General features: G+C 37.0%; 1 protein-coding gene across 3 annotated transcripts in view; it reads right to left on the minus strand.

Annotated features, from left to right (window-relative positions):
* Positions 1-3,460: 3,460 nt before the first annotated feature.
* FRYL (FRY like transcription coactivator) overlaps positions 3,461-25,513 on the minus strand; it is a 242,080-nt gene continuing 220,027 nt past the window's right edge. For 2 of the 3 annotated variants that reach the window (XM_061192247.1, XM_061192245.1), the window contains 9 exons: positions 21,805-22,055; positions 19,334-19,541; positions 17,301-17,450; positions 16,522-16,620; positions 10,769-10,837; positions 7,998-8,015; positions 7,077-7,187; positions 5,868-6,058; positions 3,461-5,547 (listed from right to left, as the gene is read on the minus strand). In XM_061192247.1, coding sequence (XP_061048230.1) covers positions 5,289-5,547; positions 5,868-6,058; positions 7,077-7,187; positions 7,998-8,015; positions 10,769-10,837; positions 16,522-16,620; positions 17,301-17,450; positions 19,334-19,541; positions 21,805-22,055 — 1,356 coding nt within the window. In that variant the 3' untranslated portion in view covers positions 3,461-5,288. The remainder of the gene's footprint in view (positions 5,548-5,867; positions 6,059-7,076; positions 7,188-7,997; positions 8,016-10,768; positions 10,838-16,521; positions 16,621-17,300; positions 17,451-19,333; positions 19,542-21,804; positions 22,056-25,513) is intronic. The other variant, XM_061192246.1, reaches the window with a different exon arrangement.

The raw sequence follows: 25,513 nt of genomic DNA on the forward strand, positions 1-25,513 counted from the left end.
ATGAATGTGAAAAAACCAAAACACTGGTCCTGCTGAACGTGTGCTAGTGGAGCAGACAAGTGAGCTTTTTTCCCTGCCCCTTCTCCTCCTCTCTGCCGCTCCCTCAAAATACTTCGTGAAAGGCTGTATTTGACAAAGCTGTCAAATAAAAGCATTGCAAAACAATTGATACACTGCGTAAAATCCTTAAGATTTAGGAGAGCCTGTCTTGTCTTAACAGTCTGGGCCTTTTACTTTAATATTTGTCCATTGCTTACAGAGCAACCAGGCTCTGAACTAGGTTAGTCACTTGAGAGAAAAGTGTAGAGGGACTCACATGTGAGGTTTACTACTTGTAGGTCTGTAGGGCTGATGCCTATAAGAAATTAATTGAATAAAAAGCCATCTATTAAAATGAGCATCCTTCTGGGGGAGGTGGAGGCTAGAGCCAGGCCTTGATGTTTGAGGGGACTCGGGGGGGTGGGGATGGGTAACGCAGAGTCAGAACCCAGAATGGATGGCCTACAGATGATCTCGGTTTAGTAGGTGCTGAGGGAGAGAGGCTGTGAGAACTGGTGACTTGCTAATCACAGTGTCACAGGTACGGGTGGGAACAGGGTGGCTAAGGGCAGCTTTAAGATGTTAAATAACTTCACGTGGACTTCAGCTGGTAATTTGTTAACTTTAAAAAAAGGCCTCCTAAATGTATTTAAAGATTCAGTTAGAGGCAGCTTTATTTAGCCTTTGTCATTATGGACTTGCAGTTCTGTAAGTGGAAACAGTGTTTGGCACCATCGAACACAGGGATTCTCATCCCAACCTGATTACCAAGCTTTCTACCTGATTACCAAGAAAACACTGAGACCCGGCACCAGCGCTCTCCCGGTGCAGGGATGGGGGTGGGGGATGACATGAGGGATTTTAACGAAATCAGAGTTGAGAGCTGTTGATTTCTTGGTTACAGAAACCACATAATTGGAACCAGGTGCTAATTAGGCCTCCTTCCAATTTTCTAAGCATCCCATTTTTAAGTTAACCCTTACTACCTTATAGGCCATATATAGTAAGTCCGTTAACATCTTGGATGCTTGTATGTAGACAAATATGGAGAATAAAAGAAGTGAAAATGAGTTTGAAGTCTCTAGAACCCTTTATAGCAAGGGGGAAGGCCTCTAACCATATGGCTTGGTAAGGTGTTTGTAAAAAGGCAGATTCATAGGTCCCTATCTCTACTGAATCACTACATGGAGGTGAAGCATTGAATAAGCACCCCAGGTATTGCTTATGGAATTGAAGTGTGAAAACTACAATTGAGTCAGCCTTGCACTTACCGTAGAAAAACATGGCTGTGGGCTCTGCCCTCATAAAACTTCCAGTGTAGCGGGTAGACGGCCATTAATTCCTGCATAAAACTTCTGCCATGCACTATGTAAGACCTACTTGGTGCCTGGTAGGAGGAAAAAAAAAGGATCTGACTTGGGGAGGTCCAGGAAGCCTTGCCTAAAAAATGACACTACAGCTGAGCTAGAGTTTGGATGAGCTGAATTAGACAAAGAGGGGAAGAAAGAACTTTTCCAGACTAAGCTAATGTGTGCAAAGGCCCAGTGGTAGAGAAAGCCAGGAGGTCACAGGGGCAGGGATGGGGATGATGGCAGGTGCAACTGATAGGCCCAGGCTGGGAGGACTCTTTGGACCTTGCTCAGGATGACTGGTTTTCATGTCATCAGTAAGAATCCACTGAAAGGTTTTAAAGCTGTGGTGGGGCATGGTGACAGATTCACCTTTTAAAAAAAATAATCACTCCGGCAGTACAGTGGATGCCTGTAAACCTGTAAGGAGTCTTGCAAAGATCAGATAAAATGGTGGTGGGACCAAAGAGAAATGAAGGATGAGAACTCTAGGTGTGGGTGAAGGTGATGTGTTTTGTACTAACACTATTAACTCCTGATGTGGTTGAGGGTAGGTACAGAGATAGGAAACCGATCTGACTCACATGACGTGCAAGGGGTACATAATATTCACTCTAAGCATTTGCTGAATGAATGAGGAACAATAGAAATATACCTTCAGTGAGTCCTAGGACAAATTCAATGGTTATTAATACAGCTATTAGAATGCCTATTAATCATTCTTTAAGCTTAATATTGTTTGCCATTAATTTTCCTAATAGAGCAGCTAACCCTATTTTACAGCTGAGGAAAGCAAGGATCAAAATATGTGTCACTTCGAGTTAGTGGCTATTCAGACATTGAACAAAGTGGTATAAAAACTCATGATTCCTAAGAGTTATGGTGATAACAACATTCTAGCAATAAGGCACTGTCAAACTGTATGTATAATTGGAAATCTATAAAATGGATTTTTCTTTGAGTGAGAGATGGAGAGGCTAGAAGGAAATATCCCAGAATACTGTTCTCTCTGGGTGTCAAGAGAAGTGATTCTAGTTTTGTTCATATTTCTTACATTTGCTAAAGTGACAGTGGATTACTTTGAAAATTTAAAAATAAGAATGCCATGAAGTACAATTATTATCATCACATTGATTCTTATTTCCTCTAGTGTAGGTTATGCTGGTGGATGGGCAGTTCTCATAGACCAAAAGGAGGTGCACTCACTCTGGCTCTGGTGAGTCTGTTCCAAGAGAATGTCCGACGATTTCCTAAATTTAAGGTAGATTGTGGGGTGTACCACACACTCCATCTTGTATCACTAAAAGTAGAAAATACTTTCTAAATTGTGTAAAAATCCTTTGGATTTTTCTTCTTTGGAGAAACCACCAGATATCTTTTTTTTTTTAGGTTTTTAAAATATTTTTTTATTTATTTGGCTGCACCAGGTCTTAGTTGCGGCACTCGGGATCTTTTTAGTTGTGGCATGCGAACTCTTAGTTGCGCATGTGGGATCTAGTTCCCTGACCAGGGATCAAACCCCGGGCCGTCTGCATTGGGAGCGCGGAGTCTTAGTCACTGGACCACCAGGGAAGTACCCAGATCTCTTATCTTGTGTGATTTCACAAACTTACTGTTTACAGATGATAAATTTAGTGGGCAAAGGAAAATGTTTGTATGAACAAAGACTGGGCTCTGATTGGAACTAAATAAGGTGTTTAATAAATTAAGCATTTGATATATTTTGTTAATAAATGCAAACTTTGGACCCAGAGGACAAGGAGCCAAAAATTATAGGTTTTAAGGAAATCTGATTTGCAAAAGGACAATCCTAATGACTTTACATCTGCATCTTGCTTTCTGCATATGTGTTAATCTTTATTACATTATTAATAGACTTAGTTACATATAAATAGGAAAAGGAAATTTCAACTGTTTGGAAGGTTTGGTTTGGGTAATTAGTCAATTGAACTGAATCTATTCTCCCCTTTTGAAGGAAAATTATTTTTAAGAACAATGAAGGCAACATTTGAAAAGTTCCTTAATTATGCACACTCTAATCATTCATCCTTTCTTAAAATACAACACAAACCAACAGCTACAATGCTTTTTATTTTAACAAAAAGGATATAAGGAGGGTGAGAAAAATAGGGGATGGTAAGATAGGCTGTAAAGTGTGGTGTCTCCAGACACCCACCCCTCTCTTCCTGCCCCGCACCCAGAAGTTATTAAATAATTTAAAGGACACCATTTACAGTACCAGAACACCATCAAAATAATTGTTTTTATCAGGGTCAAAAAATACAGTGATTATGAATGTGCTGTGACCAGTTACAGAATTTTACAGGTAACATAACTCTAGTCAGCAGTCCAGCGGCGTGCACAGGGCCCTCAGTTAATGCACTTGAGCATAATTACATTTCTGGCAGGGTCTGCACCACCAAGAAAAGGCAAAGCCAAGCATTTCATTTCTACATTCTAAACTCTGGAATCCCAGAGCCCAGTTTAAAAGAAAAGTCACAGTGGATAAGAGATGCATATAAAAAATACAAGGTGTTCCTTTCAAATCAGAGGAATTGTGGGACTACATTCATTTCTTTTACAAAACGCTATTTAAAAAAAGGACAGAGAATCCAGTTCATGTTATGCTACAGGCTTGGACAGCGAGTAAGTATATTGCATGTTTTGGTAGTCAGTCTTCAGGCTTCCTTTCATCTTCCCCCATAGCCCCAGGTTCCTTTAGGGTTGAAACATGTGAGTCCTGAATAAACATATAAAAATGCATTTGCATCTCTCTCCTTGAATTCTGCAGACTTCAGGCCTGCAAGTCATATATTTTACCATCAATGACCACAATTTTTTCTTTAGCTTTGTACACCTCTTCTTGTATAACAGTGCATTGCACAAATGTACAAGAAAATACTGGTTTTAATCTATACAGTTTCTATAATAATTATGGAGTAAAATAAGTTAACTTTTCTAATGAGAAGAGCTGACGGGCAGCATACATCTTTATTTTACATATTAAAGTCTCTGCAGGCATCTACTTTGGTTAGTTATCAACAATCGTAACATAAGCACTGATCAGAGAACTGAGCAGCATTCCAATAACGTTAACAGATATATTATTTCTTTTTGAAATACTGGGAAAGCCCAGTTTTAAAATATTATTAAAATGTTCTAACATTTACACACTATGAAGAGTTAGATCTAATAAAATAAAATTTTTTCAAAAATAATCTTGCAGTGCTCTTTTAGGCATGCTCTGAGACGTTATCACCAAACATCCATACCTTGAAAATATGACTATCAATCACATATTCACACATCTCAGCTCGCACACACACACAATTCCTTATACAGACCAAAAACCAAAACACCCACGCCCTTATCCCACATGTTGGGAAAAAAAAAAAAATCAATGGTTTTTGCAAAGAAGTCTTTCTGTGTATATCTATCCGACTGTATGTTCTTCATGTAGATGATTAAGTATCAGTTGTCGATTATGCTTGTGACTACGAGAAATCCAAGCATCTCTGCAGGTCTTCAGCTAAAATGAACCAGCCTCGATTTCAGCCTCATTTCACCTGCTTTCCAATGTCTCAGTATTAGAGGCCATTATTGCAGACATTCTTAGAATTCTTTTCTTTCTCCAGAAAGTAATATATTTGTATGCATCACTTTTAGCCCTTTTCTTTTCACGTAGGTAAAGTAATTAAAAAAATTCTTTCTTCATAGTTATTGTGGGAGGTATTGGCAGCTGTTAAACGATTCGTTTTTTTTCCCTTCAGATCTGATTCTGACGTTCTTACTTTTTTACCCTGGTAAAGTTTGACAGTGAACTGCAAGGGTCCATAGAAGGTGCTTGTTAATATTCTTAATCGCCTTCAGTTTAGTCTCTTCCTAAATGCCTGAAGTTTCTCAGAATCCAGTGCTCACCAAATTTCCAATTGGTTTGGCCTGTGCTAGGAGTTGGTATGATTGCACCATGCGTAGAGACTCTCTTATTTCCAGATTAAGTTCCATCAATTTGTAGTTGGCTTCTGACATGTCCAGGTCAGAGCCTATGACTGCAAAGCTTCCCGTCTGGCCCAGGGTCTGGTGATGGAAATAGATGTGTAACAGTGTCTGGACAGGGTCATCTTCACAACTGCCAAAGATATCGTTGGGCCAGAGAGATCTGAAAACACACAGTATTTTTAAGTCCTGAGACTCAAAGTAATTATTAAAGATAACTACTTTTAAGTTAATACCTATAAAAATAATTTCCTTTTGAATCACTAAGGACTGTTTTAATATTTGAGCAAACATTACTGAAAGTATCACAGAATGAGCAAAATCTAAAATTGGTGTCATTTCATTGGTAACTGTACAAAATAAGGTCATGTTTTCCTTTCACAAAGATATAATATTGAAACATCAAACTGAAAACCAAACCCAATCTTTATAAACTTCCAGTTAGGTATAAAGGCATCTCCTATAAATCCCTTCACAATTTACCTGAAAGCTTTGACTTGTGCTACAGCTGATATAAATTCCTTATTTTTCAAAGTTTCAATTAAAGTATGAATGGCAGTTTCTATAGTAGTTTGTGCAGCTTTGGAAATGTCAATTTCTTCATTTTCTGAGGCGGACTCGGCTTCTTTGAGGATACTTTCCAACTGGGCAAGTTCCTCTGACATGTTGAAGACCTAAAAGAAATAAATATACCTTAAAAGGATCAAATTGTATGTTCAGTAACAACGAGAGCATTTACTTGGCTGTGAAGATACATCTAATGGTGGTAGTATTTTCTCTTAAAGATTATTTTCAACTGTTAAACTTAGTCCTTATGGGCAGTTAATATTTCAAGTTCTCGATTCAGTTGGAATAAATAATTTCAGCTGCCAAATAGTAGTCTTTAAATACTCTTGATAAAACAGGTTGTCTTAAGTGTAATAACTGTTACATTGTAATAAGTTAAAATAATCGGTTGCAACCAATGTTTATATTGGTTTTAACATGTGATATATACTTCATCTTGGACAGTAAAAATACATTTATGTTATTTTTTTTTGGTAACAGTAGGCCTGGAATTATGGGATGATCATGAAAAAAAATTTTGACAGTAATGAGAAGTCTTTATATTTTAAAGGGTTACTTACCCAGGGTATTTTATATAAACCAGTACGTGTTTATTTTTTTAAATAAATTTAACCATTTTAGAAAGCAAAGTGATTTCCTCGGTGATAGTTTTGGCACCAGCGGTTGACAAGGGGGAAAAAAGACTAAAGTCCCTACTTTTGAATCTATTCATGACACGATTTCTAACATTCGCAGTGCTCTTGACATGTTTATTCTTGTGTGCATTACTTGAACTATAGAAATACTATGTGGACAAGATGTTAGGGGGTGTCATAATACAATTTTGTCTTTATTGAATTGACGTGCTTTACTTCATTTTTGATTACAGATGATCTGTTGCTGCTACTGCGACCTTTAAGGTCTCGGATCTTTTAAGATCGCTGGATATCTGCTGTCAGATTCACTAACAGGTCCTGAAATAGCACATCATTTCAAAAACCAATAATACTTAACTGCGGGGGGTGGGGCGGGGGAAGATTCACTATAAGCGACTTTTCACTTCAGCGCTCCTGCAAGGAAATATGTATGTATGTATTTTAATTTCCTAGGATCAGTTACTAATGCCTAGTACAACTGAATATTTACCTCTGCTTCATTTTTTATTGTGTTTACTTGATTGATTAGTTTACAGTAGGCTTGGAACAGAAGCAGCAATTGAAAATGCAATTTGTATAACCTTCGGCAGAGCTCCAATTCCTAGAAATAAATAACACTGTGTTAAATTTAGGTGTTAATTTCCATATTTGACTAGACAACATATTTCAAATAAAAATTTATAAGTAAATAATTGTTAAAATTTGTTCTGAGCTTTATTTTTCTGCAGTAAGCAAGTTAATATGGTATGAAGTTGATGAAAGACAGATGAAAGATGCTCTGAAGACTGGGATTAAAATAAAAATTTAAAGATTATTGGTTACATAATTCATTTTTAGTGTGAAGCACATTTTCACATTAGACAAACAGAATTTTTCAGCAGGCAATGAACAGAATGCTTTAAAAAGAATTCACTAGAACTTAAAACTAACTTCATAACGAAAAGAATTTACAAGTGCATATACTCTTGCCACACTGAGATGTAAATCTCACTGCATTTATCAACAAGTGCTTGATAAAGCAGAAAGTAAAACTCTGGATAACCTCTCACCTAAAAAGTAAGAATAGTTTGTCTTTAAAATGAGTTCCTTTTTTTAAAAAAAGCAAATTTGTAATCTCACTGAAACAAGACAATGAAATTAACAAATGCACTTGGATTTTTAAAATTAAGAAATATAAAAGGAGACATGTTAGAGATGTGTAAAAAGGCAGCCGCTAGTTGTACAGATTAATTATAAAACCTCATTGTCTTTGTAGGACTGAAACATTTCATGGATTAGGGCTATGCAAAACTGAAGCACACACTACTCTTAAAGCAGTCCATGACAAAACATTGCTAGATCACAAATGGCAAATGAAAACCAGTTTGTCTGACATGGATAAGTAGTCTATAAATTAAGACAGGTCACTTACTGCTAGAATTTCCATTTGCTAAGCAAGAAGGTGATCGGGTCACAAAAAATACAAAGGAAGAAAAAGACCAAGAATTAGTGTAACAAATCATTTTAACTAGGGTCACAGATGTCCCAGGCAAACTGAAGAACATTTAAAATTACACCCAAAAGAAAAATTTATGATGCTATTTCCAGAATAAAACTTTTTTAGACATTTACTGTAACAATCCAGGGTGTTTTTCACTCTTTGCCAAATAACAGCTAAATTACATTTAGGCTATAGTTTATTTCTTGTGCAAAAGCTACAAAGAATAAAACTAGTGGGATATTGGGAAAGTTGGCTACTGAAAGTGGTCTTCTATCTGGGTTTTTATAGCCTTTCCAAAGAAAAAAAAAGCCAAATGTAATAAATTTCTGTTAGTAAAGTGGAAAACTTCTGATTAGAAAATATGAAATGATTTGCTCTTCTCAGAAAAGAACTGGTTTATAATTTTATGTAACGTGTATTTGCCCATGAGAAGATTCTCTCTGGCGTGGCTCATTCTGGGTTGCCTACCGTTTGCTGTCTAAGTCCTAAGTTGCCATAATTAGTGCTGAATCGGAAGGTAAAATATTGAGAGCAGTTGTGTGTTTTAAATTGCATTGCAAATGTAATTTAGTAAACCTCAGAAATTCAACCCAACTAGGTTTGAATCAAACGAGATAACGTAAAATACACAGTGAAACATCCAGTTTATGGAATATTTAAAAATTATTACATTAAAATATCTACAGCAACTTAGACCTAGTCTCATTAATGGAGAAGAATGATTTCTAATTAAAACAGCAATCGCCATAATGTAAATACTGCTTCTAAAAGTCCTTTTTGAAATCTGCTTTTCTAAATAGTTTCCTCTGAAGCACTGTTTATATAACATTTATTCCTATCAATTTAGAAGGGATTTGCTAAGCAAAGGTGAACTTCAGCTCCGTACTGCTTACCATAAATTATGTAGATGGTCATCCTGTGAATATTAGTTGAGCACAATCCAATATCAAACATATTAGCATATCTAAATTTCTGAGGTTTTAACTTCATACAGTTTTATATGGAAACTAACAACAATTTGATCTTTTAAATATTTTTTTTCACTTCCATTAGCATAAATAAAAACTGACTCTACACACGTATTATCCAGAGCATCTACTTTGGGATGTAATGGAAAAGAAATCACTGATAAAGTTTACGATCACCACAACTGTAGGAAATAACACAGACATTATTAATTTCATAGCTCTGAATTACTAGAAATCACGCTAAATATGTTAACACTGTACATTTAAAAATATTGCTTTTTAGTGTACTGAAATTTGCATATACAGTCTTCATTTATTTTTAATATTTATTGATTGCTTATTATGCAAAAGACTATACTGGTATACAGCAAAAGACAATACATAATGTTGTGCAAAAAGGGACCCCCCTCTCAAGGAGCTGAATGTGAAAGGAGACCTAAGATACCAATGAAAGTCTTCAACGTACAGAGTTTTCAGTTTTCACTAGTAGAAAACCTCAAGCTATATTAATTGGACATAGACTCCTGGAGATGGAACTCATTTTCTTCAAGGTAGAAGGGGTATAAGAAATCACTTAGTCTAACCACCTGATTTATATGTGAGAAAAGCAGTTTGTTACTTCCTTAAGCCATAGTGGCAAAGACAGAATTAGAACCAAAGGATCTAATTCTAGTCTGGGGTTAATTCCTTATCTTGCCTCGTTTCTTTCTTTACACAGATTATTTGACAATTTCTTTATGACAGAGCAGGATTTGGAGTCAGCCTTCCAAGGTTTGAATCTTAATCTATTTACTTACTGATTTTAGATAAATTAGCTTCTCTGAGCCTCAATTTTAATTTGCATATACTTTTCCTCATTTATTTTTAAATATTTATTAATTGCTTATTATGTATCCTCATCTGTGTAATGGGGCTCATTACAGCATCTACTAGACAGAGCTGTAAGGACAGAGCTCATGCATGTGAAATGCTCAGCACAGTGCCTGGCAAATAGTTTACATTTATTGAGAGTATACTGTTATTGTCTCAACATTTCAGTTTTGTAAAACTTCACATTTTTATTACAATAGTACAATAACTTTTACAGTGACTAGAAATCTATAACAATCTGATGTTGTAAAAGGTTAGAATTCTCATGTCAAATGCAAAGGGTGTTAACTGATTAATACATGTTCCCCATATGAAGTTATACTTCTATTAGAATGATTTGTAGGTCTTAATTTTATCCTCATTTAATGTATGTGTTACATATGTGCACTTTTCTCTAAGCAAATATATGACTCTTATTTTCACTGAATTTTATACTAGCAAACACCATAATTTATCCAATCAGAATTTCAGCTTCGGAAGGGCTAGTATGAATGTATATAACATTAGTCAGGTTTGTTATCCTGACCAGACTGTTTATCTGTAGAGTACTAATGCAGAATGAAAAAATGTTTAAAGAGGCAGATGCAACTAAAAGTCAACCTGGACTGTCCAGATATTCATCGAGCTTATCTGTGGAATGTTATTAAGCTTCAGTCATAAGCTGGCCGTTCATTTTTATTAAAGTGAATTTTTCATTACTAAGCCAATATTCCATTGAACCTAACTTTTACGAAGATTGTTCTGATAACAAAAATGAAAAATGTTACAAATATTCTTTATTTCTAGGAATATCAAGGACATTTGAGCATACATATTATTTTACCTGATACAGAAATATAGCAAAACCAAGAATAAGAAACTTACTTGTGCATCTGTGTTTATCCTATACATGTCTTCTTTGGCACCAAATGTCCTCTTACAATTGTCTAACCACTGGAGAAATAAATAACAGTAAATTTTAATACAGTAATTGCACAATGCATAATGAAATTGGTACTGTAATGGCCTGCTCATATAAAACAACAATCTTGGACTCCCCTGATGGTGCAATGGTTAAGAATCCGCCTGCCAATGCAGGGGACACGGGTTCAGGCCCTGGTCCAGGAAGATCCCACATGCTGCGGAGCAACTAAGCCCGTGTGCCACAACTACTGAGCCTGCGCTCTAGAGCCCGCGAGCCACAACTACTGAGCCCGGGTGCCACAACTACTGTAGCCCGTGCGCCTAGACCCCGTGCTCCGCAACAAGAGAAGCCACTGCAATGAGAAGCCTGCTGGCCGCAACTAGAGAAAAGCCTGTGTGCAGCAACAAAGATCCAACACAGCCAAAAATACTAAATGAATAAGTAAATATATTAAAAAAAATAAATAAAACAACAGTCTTAAAAAGTGAACTTGAATTTCTAGGACTGGTTGTAGACATAGACTTTCATCTCCATTTGAGCCGAATCATTTGTATGCAACAAACCCAAGCAGAGGATACTGTGTATGTGGCTACATGCACACGCTGGGGACGGTTTACTAATGGAAACACAATCAGCTGTCTTCTATTCCAGGGCCTTGTGGCGCTCCATTTCAGTAAAGAATATTCATTTTGTAGATTTTATTGGAAATCTTCACAACCTATACCTGACCTTTGTCTGATGTAAGATGGGGAAATGAAAGATGGGCTTCCCCTCCTGTCAATTGAATAAAGGCAACTTAGAATTAACCAGGTCCGTTTGCTTATCGGAAGTGTAATTCTCAGAAGACTTGTGTCACTTTTAATTAGTGAAACAGAAACTAAAATACATTTTAAATCTTGTTTTTGTTTCTTTTTATTTTTTCTTCCTTTTTGGACAGCAATAAATGACAAACGTTATCTCCAATGAATATTGAATACAGAAGCCAAATGTGGATTTTCCTTTTCCAGGGGCTAGTCCTAAAGATGGATATTTATTTAAGGTACCTTTTCCTCGGTCAGATAAAAAGAAAATAATAGCACTGTGGTTTAGTGGGGAAAAAACACTGGAGTCATAGAATTTCCAAGCTAAAGTGAAAGCTTAGAGCCTGCAAGTTAAGCTCCTAGGTTTCGACGGTTTGATATCATTAATATTACCAGTTCTTTTGACTTCCTAGTTCTTTTTGTGTGATAGATTAAATATAATAAAACTAATATATATATATATATGAAGTCATTAGGACTTTGAGAAAAACTACTAGCTACATTGTTTACTCTTTGAAAATATTTCAGTAGTAGACATTTGAAATTCTCAATTGTAGCTGTTAATGGTCTACATGCAAAGAATGAAAATTAGATGTCTCGGTTGTTTCAAAACAATCTCTTTGACCTTATGTCCCTTTTATCCTGGTTCCTCAGCCTGCACGGGCCCTTAGGCTCTTTACTTGACAGCATCTCAGAAGAAAAACATGTTAGGCTTTCCTAGTAAGATACAGCTGCTGGCAGTCATTGTCAAAAGCTATCTAGCAGATTTCTTTATACGAGCAAAATTCACTTGACATCTATCATGGAATCTGTACCTTAATCTTTATTCACTCAAAATGTTAAAATGCCTATACACTTCATCATCATTACAAGTCCGGCCCAGTTTGTCCAAGTATACTGATAAATTTGAAAAAAATAATTTCAATTGCTTAGTTAATGGCTTGTTCTTACTAAATATAATTTTTTATACTGTATGCCTATGATATGGCATTTGGGGGGCACTATTCAACGTAATTATTTCTGATTTTTATTCTGTTACAAGAAAAGCCCCAACCCTATTGTCCCGTGGCTGCACAATGGCCTGAAAAAGTACAGGTCCACACCTTCCCAGTCAGTGTATACAAGATACAGTAGACGGTTTGTGTACAGAATACTCTCCAACTCACATGTAACAGTCTTCCTGTCATGACGGATTTTTTTTTTTTTTTCCCCCAAGATGGATTTTTTTTACTCAAGGCTCAAATAAAGGTTAAAATTTAACTGGAGAGGTTTGGCTTCTGGGTATGATGGGGTAGCTTGTATAAGGCCAGTCCTCCAAGGACAACCATGGAAGCTGAATACCACCAGCCAGGAGGATTTAGGGAGTTAGAGAAAAGTACTGAAGGGAGCTGTACATTGATTCCAGCATTACCCCAGGGGACTTGCTCATTGATGTCCATGGGCTCAGAAGCTGAACAAAAAGTAGTGGCTCATAGTTCACTGGGCTGGGAAAACAGGGCTATCACAGGTAGTGAGGTACTGAGGGCCAAGATCCTGGAGAAAAGATTACTGCAGAGAAGGGAGCCTACCAGTCTGGGTGCAGTTTGCTCTTGGGGCACTTGTTCCTATGTTTGTCATGTGCAGGAGGAGAGGCTGAGAAAGCAAGTAATAGCATCTGGGAGGATGAAAAGGTAAGCAGAGACTTTTTGGTCTCATGGTGCTGGGGAGATGAGATAAAAATTGTTCAATTCCTGCCAAGAGAGCAGGGTCCTGATAAATACCCCAGGCTTTCACCTGTGATCCTTAGAAGACTCAAGGAATAATAAAAGAATGTATAACTAAAAAACTATTAGAGGGGAAAAACTGAATAATGAAAAGTGGTTGATAGAAAAGAAGTTAAGAAAGGAAGGAAAAAGTAACAGAATAGATGGGATAAGAAATGGTGAGATGGTAGCTTAGGAAGGAATCAAATTCATTTTTCTCTCCCATACAAATATTTTAATTGATTCGGCACAATTTATTGAAAAGAACATTCTTTTCCCACTGCGTTGCCATAGCGCCTTTGCTGTAAATTATATGATTATATATGTGTGGGTCTGTTATGTTCTATTGGTCTATTTGTCTATTTTTATGCCAGCACTACACTCTTTTGAGATTTTTAATAGGTCTTACTGGATGTAGGTCTAACTCTGTTGTTTAGACCTTGTTGTTGCTCTTTTTGGACAAGATTTGGAAGACGTTTTCTGTCAAGGGCAGACAGTAAATATTTTAGGTGTTGCAAACCACAGATTTTCTGTTGCAACTATTCTGTGTCACAGTGCAAAATAGCCATAGACAATAGGTAAACAAATGGGATGGCTATGTTCCAAAAAAGTTTATTTACAAAAACAGGCAGGGAGCCAGATATGACCTGAGGGCTATAGTTTCCTGACCTGTGTTCAAGACTGTAATCAGCCTGTCAATTTCCATTAATATATTTTCTGAAATTTTGAATGAGATTGCATTCAATCTATAGATCATTTTGGGGAAAAATGACTTTACACTGTTGAGTTTTTTGATTCATAAACATGGTATAGCCTTCCATTTATTCGGGAGGCCTTTATTTCTCTCAGTAATTGAAATTTTCTGTGTGGAGGTTTAGCACATCTTTAAATAGACTTAATTTGTAGGTATTTGATGTTCTCCTGTTGTAAGTGGTATCTATTGCTGTATAACCAACCACCCCTAAAACTTAATGGCTTCTTAAAACAACAAGATAAATCTTTGTGTTGGCTGGGAGTTTCTTCTGGTCTTGCCTAGGGTCACTCATGAGTCTACAGTCATCTGATGGCTTGACTGGGGCTGAAAGTTCCAAGCTGGCCTTCCTCAAGTGCCTGGCATGCTGGCAGTCAGCTGGATGCCTCCACTCTCCTCCACATGGCCTCTCATCCTCCAGAAGGCTGGAGGTCAAATAGTTTTCCAGAGTTTGTTCCAATTTACACTCTGACAGGCATGATGGCAAAAGCAGAAGCTGCAAAAGACCTCTTAAGTGCTAGTCTCAGAGGTTGCACAGCATCACTTCTTAATTTGGTTGGTCAGAGCAAGTCACAAGGCCATCCCAGACTTAAGAGGTGGGAAAATAGATTCCATCTCTTGATGGGAGGAACAGCAAAGTCATATTGCAAAGAAGCGTGGACACAGAAGAGCATGATTCATGGGGACTATTATCACAGCAATCAACCTTCTAGGATAGACAGAGATTTCTGAAGACACAAAAGCACTAACCATAATGGAAAAGATGGATTACTTGGACCTAAGTAAAATGAAAAACTTCTGTTGATCAAAAAAATGCTATTGAGATAGTGGAAATGCTAGCCACAGAGGGGGAAAAAATTTGTAATTCATACATCCAGTAAAAGGCTTGTGTTTAGAATGAAGAAGAACTACAAATCAATAAGAAAACCACAAATAACCCATTTACAAATTTGGGCAAGATACTTTAGGCACAATTCACAAAATAGCTAAATGAAGATATCTGTAAAAAAAGGTGCTCAAACAGTCATCAGACAGATGCAAAATAATATCATGAAATACTACCTCACATCCACCAAAAATGACAAAATGTTAAAAGTTGGCAATACCAAGTGGTGGCAAAGGTATTAGGGCATGGTAACTCCTGTACACACTTCTGACAGGATTGTAAATTGATGTAACCTCTCTTAGAAAACTGCTTGGCAGAATCTACTAAAGTTGAACAGATGTATACCCTGTGACCCAGCAGTTCCACTCCTAGATAGATATCCAACAGGTATGTGAACATATATACGTAAAAGACATGTATAAGATGGTACACAGCAACATTATTTGTAACATAACCAGATCTTGCCCGATACTTTCCTGCTACTGAAAACTCTCCTCTTCTCCAATCTGTCATTACTATTTCAGTCCAGATATAAGATCACTACCCCCTTAATAAGTATTTTCTTATACCATATTCTTTTCCTGAGATTAATCCCCCAATCTAAAATTAACATCTGTCAAGGACTAAGGTTGCATCTCTATTCCATGAAGTCTTCCTATCAGCCAAAAGTGACCTCTCCTTGGAAATCATAGATTTGGTTTGCATCCATTCTCTGTTAGACCTGTATGATTTGGGGAAGTCTCTTTCATTGCCAGTACTTTTATTTATAGCTATAATTTAAACATTTGTTACTAGTTATTCATGCACTGCATTTGTGCTTTATATTCCTATCTAGAATATTTAGGGAATAAGAACCAGGTTTAACACTTCATTTTTCATAGGCCTTTACATGTGATAGATATTTAGTACTTATTAATGGAAGACTCATCTCCTATTCTAGGGGAAAAAATGCCTACTGTATGCAGTTTGTGTGAAAAGGAGAACCTTTTTTTCCTTTAAGTTTTTCTGCCCCTGCCAATTGAAAATATACTGGATTTACTCTCAGGGAATAGAGCGACTGTGTTTTGCAGTGCCAGACTGGAGTTAAACATTTCTTTGCAGGTAGTATCTATAATATACTGCGTGCTTATTTCTCCCTTTGCTTGCCCACGTACACATACACATCACAGGAAAAAGATCACCACTCTGTCACAGGTTGCAGATTTTTCTGGACCACAACATCACTGTGCCTTTCTCAGGGAAATACTGCTTTTATACCCCCCCCTTGCAATGTTGACAGCAGCTATTATAGTCTCAACACAGAAGCGTTTTATAAAGCTCATTTTCCATTGTGCTCTTAGGCTCTTAGAGGGCCAATTTCTAAAAGCTAAAGATAGGAATTTACTGGACGGAGAGCTCCAAGGCCCCAACATTCTCAGTATAACCCTGAGGCAAGTGTTAATAGGTTCTGTTTTCCATCTCAGCTATTATGCCAGGTTAGCGCTTCTAGTGTCACAAGCAACTACGTTATTTTACACGGTAAAAACAGACTGACCTGCTCAGCTGCTTCTCGTTTGGCACTGTATGTATCCAGGTGCTCTTGCAATTCCAAAACACTGAACTTGAGTGTTTCTAGCAAATCACAGGACATCAGCTGTCAAAGCAGAAACACATTGATCCAGGTCACCGTTTCTGATCACAATCCTGAGACCAAAAACTTTGGTTTTCAGGCCAGCTTAAGCCGGCCTCCCTAACTGTACGCTGTCCCATGCTAAGGACTGACCTTTCACTGAAACAGAGGAGAAGTGCAGTGCAATTTCAGGGATGTCAGAAGGATAAGCATGCCTTCAACTGCCTTCAAAAATGGGCTGAGGCAAAAATGGCATGTCAGTCCAGGATATACCTTAAAGGTAACACCCTTGAAGCTTTTTAAACCTTAATTCTTTAAAAACCTTAACACATAATCTACAGGCGTACTTGGACACAAGTGGGGAAGACTAGGGAGTTCTGGGTTCTTCATGGGGGGAGGTCTAGCCCTCTCCTACCCACTTTTACTCAGGAATCAGGAAAAGTATACATCTCTACAGCATGATTCTTTCAGCTTCCCCATCTAGGACTCTGTGGAGGGTGAGGGCAGGGAGAGGCCAGAATCAGAAATAGTCACAAGCCACTGCATATGATACACGGGAATTATATTCTGCTAGATATTTATAATCAAGTTGAAAATATGAAACTTCAGACTTCAAAATTCTGAATTACCTTAAAAAAAGACCATTTACTGAATGATGCCATTTCAATTTAGTTTTTATAATAAGCCCTCATGTTAAAACTTACTGTTTCAGCATCCACAAAGACTGTCGGGCATTCTGAACACATCATCATCACTTCCAGTGAACTTTTAAATTTGGTACCAATGCGTTGCAGACTCTCACCAAGAAAGCTGACTGCCTCATTAGTTATGTCTCCAAACTTTCTTTGAATTGACTATGGAGAAAACATAAGAAAAATGTTAGTATTTCATATGAAAGCCTTTTTTTTTTTTTTTTTTAGCAAACTTGCCAAGGGATTTTTTTTTCCCCCCGCGCAGTTGCATTTTTTTTTAAATTAATTAATTAATTTATTTTTGGCTGTGTTGGGTCTTCGTTTCTGTGGGAGGGCTTTCTCTAGTTGTGGCAAGTGGGGGGGCCACTCTTCATCGCGGTGCGCGGGCCTCTCACTGTCGCGGCCTCTCTTGTTGCGGAGCACAGGCTCCAGACGCGCAGGCTCAGCAGTTGTGGCTCACGGGCCCAGTTGCTCCGCGGCATGTGGGATCCTCCCAGACCAGGGCTCGAACCCGCATCCCCTGCATTGGCAGGCAGATTCTCAACCACTGCGCCACCAGGGAAGCCCTGAAAGCCTTTTTTCATGTTTAAGTAAAAAAGCATAATTTATAATTAGAGCAACCTTTTATTTTAAAACTATTATTGTAGTGATATATAGAACTCTTAAAACTGATCTGTAAGTCCTTGTTTTTAGGCACTTCTTTAGGAAACATGGTAATTTCTAAAAATGATCAAAACAGTATTTACAGAACAGTATTCCTGAAAAAAGAAACTATTGATACAGGCCATTCATCTCCCCATTCCTGAGGTTTTTTTCATTAGGAAAGACGGAAGGAATACATGCTATATACGTTGTTGGAGATAAAGTCCTCACATGTGTGAAGAATTAGCTCTTCTAAAGTTAAGTTCTACCTGAAAGAAACTTTCAGTAAAAGTAGTGTACTCTCCTTGGCTATGAGCTGCCTTCTGACTTTAAGTCATCAAAATACATCAAGGGTAATATCTTCTCAAAACTCAAGAATATTCATTCATATAAAACAATCAGACAGTGCCTGACCCATAGTGAGCACTCAATGAATTAGTGTAATCAACAGTGTAATTACTGTACAAATACTTAACGTGTACCTACATGTATATGTGTAGCACCATTAGTTGTCATTATGATTAATTAGAAAAAATAAAGCATAAGCCACAGTCTTCGGCATCAAGAAATTTATATCTCTGGCACGAAAAGAATATAAATAGAAAACCGAGTAGCAATGCAAAACTACAGAATTAAATAAATAAATGCTCCAGTTAATAAGCGCTAAAGAACTTCCAGGAGGGAGAGCCCGAAGGTTGGAGTGGTTGGTTGGGGAAACCTCAGAGAGAATATGTACCGAGCTGGGTTTTCTAAGATGCGCAAAGTTGCTGAGGTAGGGAGGAAAAGGTGGCAGGTAGTTTGGAAAATAATGACTTAAATGGTGGCATTTCTCTCTGCCTTGGTTTCCCTAGCTACAGAATGCTAAAAACACATCTACGTTACATAGGTCTATTGTAAGAATTACTTAATGTAGAACATTTAGCCTAGTGCCTAGCATGTACTGAGTGCTCAATAAATGTCAGCTCATATTATTTTTAGGGCTGGAAGCAACCCTGGCTAAAATTTTTAAGGTCCCCACAGAGTGATGAAAATGCCAGTGAATTTAACACTTTATGGTAAGTTGTCTTATGATACTGACGTAAGCTCCTTGAAGGCAGGAACCATGCTTTATATTTCTTTGGTGTCCCTGAAAGTGCCTAGCATACTGCAGAAAACTTATCAGATGTTGTTCTGAAGTTTTACTCTAATTGCCTTAGGGGCGATATCGGTACTAGTCACTGTATAATGTCCCAGCAGTGCTACAATGTCAAAGTGTAAATTTAAATATCACTATCTTAGGAAAATAAAAATTTTTAAAGGGAATCAGTGGGAATATTAAAATTTGAGATACTGATTTTAGCCAAAACCCCGTAACTTTATCAGGTAACTATAATATGAATTCAGAAACCCTAAACCTCACTGACCTGAAACAGCCTAGAAAACACGTGAAAAGTAAACACTGCACAGGACCCATCGGTGTCAGACAGCATCTGATTGACGTGACAGCGCCAGGCTTCTTCTTCATCATCGTACGCTACTGGCTGAAAAGCGGCTATGATGGCAGAGAGAAATGGTGATGGCAGGGGTGATGTCTGTGCTTCTGGAAAACCATCTTGCTCTTCTTCATCTTGACTGTTAATACAGATATCATCATCATAATACTATCACAAAATAATACACTCAATTACTTAAAATAGTTTGTCATCTAACAGATTATTTTTTACTCGTATATACACATTGATTTAGATAATGTGCAACCACCTAAACTTTGTGAGAAAGCACAAACAAGCAGATTTTCTTACTCATCCTGTTCTTTCTAGCATCTTGTTCTTTCTTAGCATCTTTGGAATTAGAAATCTAATTTCACATGACCAGCTTACAACAGCTCAAGTCCTAGCATAGGCCAGGGCTATGGAATAATTTCTGTAACTTCTATGAATAATACAGATTAGAATGCTTTCATTTTAAATGGTCAATTTTGGAGGCTTTTTATTTGAACAGGCCCAGATTGACAATGATAATATTTTTAGTTTTTGTCATGTACTTTTATGACAAGGGCTATATATTAGGTGCTTTATACAGATTGTTTTCATTCAATCTTCACAGCAACTCTAGGACAGTTAAGTACTATTATTATCTTGATTTTTTACCAGTGAGGAAACAAAAAGTTCAGCGAAGTTAAATGATGTGCCTAGGCTACTGGGTAGGAAATGACAGAGCCAGAATTTGAAGCCAGGACTTCAAATGGGACCAAACCCAGTGTTAAAGCCATGACATATACCATATGCCTAGCAGTATGGCAGTAACAGATCTGACTCAAAGAAACATAAGGCCTGGCCATTTTCTTTGAGAAATTTATAATCCCCACAGTCAGATAATACATACAAAAATGAGACAATGGGAAAAGATGGAGATGTATTTGGGTTGGGCATCCTATAAAGAAATGTGTGACTCTGGGTCTTAATATTGTGTATTTCACATTACAGGGTAGCTCCACAAGGCTTTATAGAAATTACGGAGTGATTCATATGGAAGAGAGGGATCTGAGAAGACTGGGGGGGAAAAGATCAAAATGAAGCAGACATTTGAAGTGAAAAATTATATCTCAAAAGTTTAATTTTTAAAATGTCACTGTGGTGATTGATTTGAACAAAATGTATCCTGTAAGCTTGAGTAGATATACCCCTATATTTAGTAAGGATGTTTAATTCTATTTCAACTTCAGTGCTTGACCAAAGTCAGCTCTTTGGCTGCAGCCTTTTAGAAAGCCAGACAGCTGAGTATCTACCCCTGCATCATTTCTGGTGTCCCTTAACTTGTGTATGATCAATGAGTGAGTGATTGCATAGGCTACTGTCATATCCAAGTCAGTAATATGAACAAGGTGTGTCACCAAGATTTGTTGTTAACATCTGAATGTGCACTTTCAAGTGTAGGTAGGCATTCCGGATACGCTGAGAGTGAAAAATCTCCTCATGTGTGATATATGTTAAAACTCAATTATCACCTGAAGTATTAATATAAATGAAAAGCTTTTATTGTAGGAGTAAAGCTCTGATATACTTGATTACTAACTATTAATTTTTATATAAAATAATTATCAAGGAGCTTCGAACTGTTGAATAGAAATACACTGATAGAGAGTGCATTAAATTAGATGTGCTTAAAAAGAACATTATTTTGAGCCACAAATATAAAATTATTTTAAAAAGCAGAATAGTAGATGTAGATTGTATCATAAGTCTCATCATTATAGAATTGTTTGGTGTTTAAGTTACATAACAGCCACCAAACTTTCTTTTAAGAACTTTATGTAATAATTGATTATTCAATTTTGTCAGCCCATGAGTGAAAAAAAGTCCTATTGGAGAATTCAACTATCACTTTGTGATAATTTTGAAGCTATGGTGCACAAACATTTAAAAGGAGCACTGTAACATCTGACAATAGTAAGAAATGGTCACTTTTGCCCATTATATAAGTCAAACTTTAAAAATATGACCGTTGATAATAAAACTATAAAATAATTTTTGGAACCTATTTCAGATTTGTTCTGGTATCACAGAGTTCATTCCATGATTCTGATACTTGGTTCTGGCCATGGCCCAATATGGATTTTAACACTCGGCCATTTGGCATTTTGCCGAAATAGGTATTTGGTGTACTTCTAAATGCAGAATGCTACTCGCTATGTTCTGAGAATGGCCTACTTGTTTTTCTTTACGTGAATGTCAATAATAGAAAATAAACCCATCGTAAAAATGAGGTAACTCATTTCACCTTGGAAACATACACAGGAATGAAAGTCCGTTTACTAGAACAGAGGGTCATCTTTGGGAGGGGATAGGAGAGAAAATATCACCTCATTATTGTGTCTGTGATACTGTATTCTCACCTAGACAGCCCAGAGAAATCCGCTTCCTCTTCTTCACATCGTTCATCCAGTTCTTTCAGAGCTAAGGTGACATCCTCTTCACAGACTGACCCGGGGTAGCTCTCAGGAGCCGAAGGCTCTGGCATGTCAGTTTCCTCTAAATCAAGAATCCCTTGACACACGAGAGAATCCTGCTGTTCTTGAATAATATACGACCCTTCATCTTCAAAGGCTGTAAGAACTTGTTCCTCCTTTAATACTGAGCTTGTATCCTGTAAAACAATTATGTTTTTTATGGACTTGAAAAACATTAAAGAGAATTTTACCAACACAGAATAAATGACTATTGCCACCGACCTACATCTATTTTACTAGGCAGTCTTCATTTACACAGTTTAAGTGTTGGAATTTTTGGACTCTGATCATATAAAATTGATTTTTAAAAATATTTCCAACGTTAAAATATTTTGAAATTAAAATGTATCACCTATTGCCACTTAGAAACATCATGGAGATCTTTTTTCTCCTACTAGGATTTAGGTGTTTACTTAGAAATATATCCTTATATAATACCTTCTCTCATACATATTCTAATTCTACATAAGTATAACTTCGTGTTATTACTATAAATTCTCTCTTATTTGAAATGTCATTTCTTTCATTATGCTTGAACCTTATATCCAGTGAATCGTGGATATAAGAACGGGAGGTAATTCAAAATGGTTAACCCACTGGTCCTGTGGGGCTCCCGTGAATCAAGAACAGGTCCTGACCAATCAGGAGGCTGCTGAACAAAAACAGCGATGGCCACCTGACTGGTTTAAGTGAGCCGAACACCAGAGATGTTTTAATTTGCATGGACATTAGTTCAATCAGTTTGAAAGTAAGCACTAATAGTCTCACAGCTTTAGGAATAAAGATGAACTTCTTTCCGTACTTAGACCTAAGGTTACTACTTAGTTCTACAGTAGTTCCTTATCTCTTTTTCATGGATAAAAATAGAATTTTCCTTCCAAATTATGAAAAGTAAGTGAAATCCAGAGCCCCTGACCTCAGACCTCATCCGTAAAATTCATGTATAAAATGAAGGATTTTGACCAGCTTCTGGGCTGGGTGCTCTGGGATAAATTAATAACTACAATTAGTGTGCAAACTAATAATGGGGTTAGGCTAATGTACAAATGACGATAATATAGAGTATGGTACATGTAAGGTAAATATAAGTGATATACAGAGAACTACTGGTACTCAAAGACGGGAAAGATCACATCTGGTTGAGGCAATGAAGACTAGTCTCTTTGGAGGAAACAACATACGGTGGGCTTTGACAAAGATGGGGTAGCAATAGTGCTATGGACCAAAAGTTTCTGTCCCCTCAAAATTCATATGTTGCAACCCTAACTCCCAATGGGATGGTGTTAGAGGTAGGGGCCTTTGGGAGGTGAGGTCATGAGGGTAGAACCCTCATGAATGGGGTTAGGACCCTTATAAGAAGAGGACGGAGAGCTGGCTTGTTCTTTTTCCACCACGTGAGAACACAGCAAGAAGAGCTCCCAGGAAGAGAGCCCTCACCGGACAACGAATGGCTGGCACCTTGATCTTGGACTTCCTGGCCTCCAGAACTGTGATAAATACATTTTATTGTTGATAAGCACCCCTGGTGACAGTATTTTGTTATAGCAGGCCAAGCTAAGATAGACGGTGTCTCAGGGAAAAGGACTTAGAAGATATCGAAGGCACAGAAACATGGCAGGAAAACACAAAGTGTACTAAGGGAACACTGGTGTGGAGACAGTTATGCAGGGAAAGCACAAACTCTTTGAGTCTTCACAGGATAGTACTTTATAAATAATATAGTATAATCATTCCTTAATTGCTCCAATAGCTTATATTCAATACACTCTATTTAAGGTTTCCATGTGAATTTTTTTCTTAAAGATCTGCCCATTAAAGGGGTAAGCATTATTTATTTGGAAAGATATTTTTCCTTCTACGTATCATGTTGAAATAACCCACCAAACTTCTTAGTTTAATGCCGTCACTTTTCATTAGTGTACACCTGTATTTTGTTGTCATTTGTTCTTGAATAATAATTTGAAAATAGATGTTTTACCTAAAATTATTATTACATAGTATATGCTGAAATTTTCTAATAACACCTAGAATTCATGAAGAGAGTGCTTTTTGGTTAATGGAATGAATTTCACTATTATACACAGATGGTGAGAATCAAATTTTCTTGAACTTTACCTTATTACACAATGTCTGTCTCTCTCTCTCTCTCACACACACACACACACACACACACACGCACACTTCCATTCCAAGTTTCATTTCCTATAAGGAATAATTTCTGTCACACATGAATCGGTATCTAAACTATTATAGATACTAGAAGAAATCCCTCTGTGGAGGTTCCTCTGATAAACACAAGGACATAATCCCTTCTAGAGTAATTTGTATATATTATAGAGAAAGGAAAGACACACTGGGCTCTAAATTTTCTGTCTTGAGGTGGAATGCTTTAGCCTATTACGTTTTTTCTTCCCGATATTAACATAATTTAAAGGGAAAAATTCAAATAAACATTTCTAGGATTTTTTCTTTAGTGCATAAAATGTTTCATCTACTACAATTAATTGTATTCCTCTTCTTAAGAAACTGCTTTATAGCAATATGCATAGCATATGTAACTCATATATAACTCTATATAATAGAGTTATGGTTTTATTTCAATATATTAGTGCTTTCATACTTTTTTTAAAGGCACAATTTTGGGTCATTTAACACTGTTTGGCACACCAGGGAAAAACAAATTAGGCCATCATATCCAGCAGATACAAACTTGAATCATTCTCTTGTGGACAGCCATTCTTTTGGTGATAATTTTAATGTCAATAGAATTATTTCTAAAAGAAATGGTATGATTCAAAAATATCTCCTTCATTCTCATCTGCCAGTGTCACAAAGTTTACAGTGATACTGAAAATGCACTACTGTAAAAGGGAAAAAAACCTAGTAAATTAAAGTGTTTTTCCTTCATTTAAAAAAAAGTATCCTCAGGAACTTTATAGTATCTTGGAAGTAGGCCCATTAGATATTGTCGGATGAATGAATGTCTCATCTGAAATAACACAATTTCCAATATGTGTGGAAATATATATATGAATTTCCAATTCATTTCCAATAAACATGAATGATTTACAGGAGGTAGTTTACTCACCAACTATGATTACAGCTATTTTAATTACCAAAAATAAAAGATTTCCCCGTTTGTTAACTACACAAAATTAAAGCACATGACCATTAACCATACTGCTTTTGTTGAAAAGGTATTTCTAGTATCAGCCTGCTGTTTTCCATTGTTTCTAACGAGAATGTCTGTTGACCAGTAACATGCTATGAGGCACACCAGACACAGTAGATTAGATTAACTAGTAGCTAATGCTCAGGTAACAAGCCTTCCAACACTGAAAGTAATAGTCTACTTAAAGTGCAGCTCGGAACCCTGCCAGCTCCCCTCGTAAACGTTTTCCTGTCCACGCACTCTGTCGGTTCAGGACCCCTTATCTCCTGCTGATATTCTTCTCGTTTGTCTCCTCATCTCAGCCTCCTCCAATCCTCCCTCCACAGCTCAGTCAGAGACTTTACTAAAACACTGATCGGACTTTAACCTTCCTTGATGACAGACTGCAAGCTCCACGTGGCAGGTATAGGTACTAGAACCGAT

The sequence above is a fragment of the Eubalaena glacialis genome, chromosome 5, assembly GCF_028564815.1.
Source record: "Eubalaena glacialis isolate mEubGla1 chromosome 5, mEubGla1.1.hap2.+ XY, whole genome shotgun sequence".
In the NCBI taxonomy this organism is placed as follows: domain Eukaryota; kingdom Metazoa; phylum Chordata; class Mammalia; order Artiodactyla; family Balaenidae; genus Eubalaena; species Eubalaena glacialis.